Source organism: Panicum hallii, chromosome 7, assembly GCF_002211085.1.
Source record: "Panicum hallii strain FIL2 chromosome 7, PHallii_v3.1, whole genome shotgun sequence".
Taxonomy (NCBI): domain Eukaryota; kingdom Viridiplantae; phylum Streptophyta; class Magnoliopsida; order Poales; family Poaceae; genus Panicum; species Panicum hallii.
Window position 1 is genome coordinate 40,302,738 of NC_038048.1, and position 4,012 is coordinate 40,306,749.

At 52.6% G+C, this 4,012-nt stretch overlaps 1 protein-coding gene across 1 annotated transcript; it reads left to right on the top strand.

Moving 5' to 3' along the window:
- The first annotated feature begins 931 nt into the window (after positions 1 to 931).
- On the top strand, positions 932 to 3,040 carry LOC112901693 (probable galacturonosyltransferase-like 3). Its single transcript, XM_025970653.1, has one exon. The coding sequence runs from the start codon at positions 1,306 to 1,308 to the stop codon at positions 2,347 to 2,349; it is 1,044 nt and encodes a 347-aa protein (XP_025826438.1). The 5' UTR covers positions 932 to 1,305; the 3' UTR covers positions 2,350 to 3,040.
- Positions 3,041 to 4,012: the final 972 nt, after the last annotated feature.

Below are 4,012 nucleotides of genomic sequence, written 5' to 3' on the forward strand. Positions count from 1 at the left end.
TTACGTGTAGGATGTTCCGATTATGCAGTGAAAGTTTTAACCGTTGTAGATTGGATTAGCTTAGGGTTTACGGAGCGAGATTTATTTTATCATTAGACGTATATGCTTTATTTTTAGATCCGATGCGGTATTGAACACAATTGGTTCTTTACAGCCGATACCGGGAAGCATCCGATAAGCCGATCACGGTTCGGACTAATGTTTATATGTGTCTGTGTATGCATGAAACTAACATACAACACCTTCCTGATCAGGTACAAGATCAGGTGGCACGCCTAGCGACCTCGAAGCCAAGACGTGTGCCAGATGTCGGGCCGTTGACCGAGGGACCGGAGCCCACCAGCAGTTCCGAGAGCCTCCCGGCTCTTCGTGTTGCCTGTCTCTGCTCGCCGACGGGTTTTGACCGACAACAGGACTAGATTGAAAGAACAACTATATCAATATCAAACTGATGGAAAATGCTTCATCTGCTCTCAAGATGAGCTTTACATTGAAACTGATGATGCTGGATGGTAGTCAAATGGCTTTATACTGTACTACCTCCATCCTAAATCAAAATCAATTTATTTTAATTTTTCTAGATATATTTTTTCCCGTATTTAGATGTACATTATATTTAGATTAAAAAATTAGATATTTAAAAAAATCAGAACGAATTATAATTTAGAACAGAAGGAGCAGTAATTCTGGAACGATATCGTTTGGCATAATTTTAGCTTCTCCCACAATGGCTCTTGAAGCAGCCGGTGAAGCAGCTTCTGTAGCGAAGCTAAAGCTGTTTTTAAAATCATTTAGCGAAACATAGATCTTCTGGAGAAGCTGGGCGAAGCTATAATTTTCAGCTTCTTCTCCCAAGTGTAAGATAGTGTAACATAGAAACAGCTTAATCATATACTTTATAAAACTTCTGGGGAAATACGTTTTGGTACAGCTTCATCTGAAGCTCTAACGTCTAAACCGCGAAGCCCAGTGTAGAGGATACCCAGTACCAGGCAGCTCCGAAATCGTTGGGCTTGGGCCTAGCCGCACGGCTGCACCCCGACGATGTGGTCGCTTCTCTCCTCGTCAAAATTACCAACCAAACAGCCGGCGAAACGCAGAAACCCAACCAAAAACCCGTAAAACCACGGGGAAACCTCACGCGTCTTCCTCCGTCCAGCCTGTCTCCGGTCCCCCGCTCCCTAACGCCGCCATCACCCCCCTCCCAAGTCCCAATCTCGTCTTCCCCCACCCGTACCCGTCAAAATTCCATTCGCTCGATTCTCAGGGAGGGGAAGCGGGACAGAAGGACGCCCCGGGGCCGCAATGCGCGTCCTCGCCGTGGTCCTCCTCGCCGCGGCGTGTGCGGCGGCGGCGGCGGTGGCGTCCGGGGGCGGCGGCGGGGAGCTCCCGGAGTTCCGGGAGGCGCCGGCGTTCCGCAACGGCGCGGCCTGCGCGGGCGCGCCGACGATCCACATCGCGATGACGCTGGACGCCACCTACCTGCGGGGCTCGCTCGCTGGCGTCCTCTCCGTGCTCCGCCACGCCGCCTGCCCGGAGTCCATCACCTTCCACTTCGTCGCCTCCTCGACCTCCCCGGCGCGCCGCCTCACGGCCCTACGCCGCGCGCTGGCGGCCGCCTTCCCCACGCTCCCGGCCACCGTGCACCGCTTCGACGCCCGCCTCGTCCGCGGCAAGATCTCCTCCTCCGTCCGCCGCGCGCTCGACCAGCCCCTCAACTACGCCCGCATCTACCTCGCCGACCTCCTCCCGCGCTCCGTCCCCCGCGTCCTCTACCTCGACTCGGACCTCCTCGTCGTCGACGACGTCGCCCGCCTCTGGGCCACCGACCTCGGCCCCGACGCCGCCCTCGCCGCGCCCGAGTACTGCCACGCGAACTTCACCTCCTACTTCACCGACGCGTTCTGGCGACACCCCGAGTACGCAGCCGTCTTCGCCAACCGGACGCGCGTCCCCTGCTACTTCAACACCGGGGTCATGGTCATCGACCTGGACAGGTGGCGCGCCGGCGGGTACACCGCGAAGCTGGAGTACTGGATGGAGGTGCAGAAGCAGGAGGCCAGGATATACGAGCTGGGCTCCCTCCCGCCGTTCCTCCTGGTGTTCGCCGGCGAGGTGAAGGCCGTGGAGCACCGGTGGAACCAGCACGGGCTCGGCGGCGACAACGTGGCGGGCCAGTGCCGGGAGCTGCACCCGGGCCCGGTCAGCCTGCTCCACTGGAGCGGGAAGGGGAAGCCGTGGCTGCGGCTGGACGCCGGCCGGCCGTGTCCGCTCGACGCGCTCTGGGCGCCCTACGACCTCCGCCGCCGCCGCGGCGCCCGCGACGACCTCCTCGCCGCTGTCGCCTAACAATGCTGGGCCCACATCGCTGGAGCGATCCTTTTGCTCGCGTCCGATCGGATCATATTCCACGGCGCTTGGCTGCTCGCTTCGCCGCCCCACCCACGGGTGAGTGTCGGCGTTGGGGCACTGAGTCACTGACACGTTCACACTAGCCACTGCGCCTGGGTCCCTTCATGTGTCCATGCTGTCAGTCGTAATGGCGTTGGTTGGAGTAGCCCCATCGGTACTGCCATTCATCGGGCCCACACGTTGGTGACGGACGGGGGTTTTGGGGTGGGGGGCCGAGGTGAAATGCAGCCATGGGCTGTGTACAGCTGTTATTTTGGCCTTTGAGGCAATGGTTTAGATTCTATATTATTCTTTATTATTTGCTTGTTAGATTTTTGAATCTACTGGTCCAATGATAGCAATGTATAATACTGCAGGCACAGTTTTAGCACCACTGGAACAAACTTTGGGAATGTCTGAGTTAGGGTTTCTTTAATAAGTTCGGAGGTTAGGGCTCGGGAGGTGGAAACAAGGAGTGATGTTCTTGGGAAAACCGATAAAGCTTGGTGTAACTTTACTTTTTTTTTTCTGTACGAGTGTAGCGCTGCTAGTTTTAAAAATTCTTTGAGCACAGTGCAGAGCGAAATCAGATGTGTGATGTCGTTTTGCTCTGAGAAGTACACAAGAAATAAAGAAAAGGTTAACTGGATGTCGTCTGGTGGCACAAATCTCAATCTGGGGGCTCCAAATTTCTCAGGAATCTGATCTGACTTTCCCGCTTTTGTTTAAAGCCTGATCCACGGATGATTTCAGTGGAGGTTGGTGCCATGTGATTCGAATGGGCGTTTGCCAAGTGCTCAGTGGATCTTTGTAAAAAGCTGGGAAATTCGTTGCTTCTCCCGTGCGCGATTGCGAGCGGGAGAGAAGAGGGGGAAGAGAGAGAGAGAGAAAAAAAAAGGTTCAGTTGCTTTCAGCCTTTCCTCCTCGGTTGCTATCAGTTTGCTGGTGAGGGAATGATCGCTCGACTGCGGTAGCGTGCGAGCTGATGTTGTCGACCGAAATGCTGCTTTGCGCAGGATTACTGCTGCTGTGACAGGCAGCCAAGGTGCTCAAAGAGAAAAGAAGAAAGAACTCTACAAAGCTTTCCGCTAGACTGTGGATGTGAATATGCGATGATGGCCCTGTTTGGTTTCGTTTACCTGAGAATCGCTTATCTGAGAATCAAGATTTTCTGATAATCCGCTGTCTGAAGAATCCGCTGTCTGAAGAATCTGGGGTGTTTGGCAATCCTGATTATTTCTACTGGATTGTCTGTTCTGACTGTAAAATGACCTATTTGCCCCTGAGTCCTGTAATAGCTCATTTTGATCGGAATTCTTTACCATTTTCAAATCTAAGTATATTATTAGTACCAGAACTTTGTTATAGTATAATTATAGTCATAAAACACACAATAATAATAAAATAAACTAATAAATAATAGTCATGATGATTATAGATTAATAAATAGTACAATTTTACAATGATAATCAAGACATCATAGAGTCAGCAATAGCGTCACGAAAGGCACCCATATCAATGTCATCTCCTGGAGCACTAGCATCGATCATGGTAGGTTGGCTGCCACCGGTAGCATTATCTTGCACATCGGAGTTAAAATCTGGATCTTCATTGGTATTTT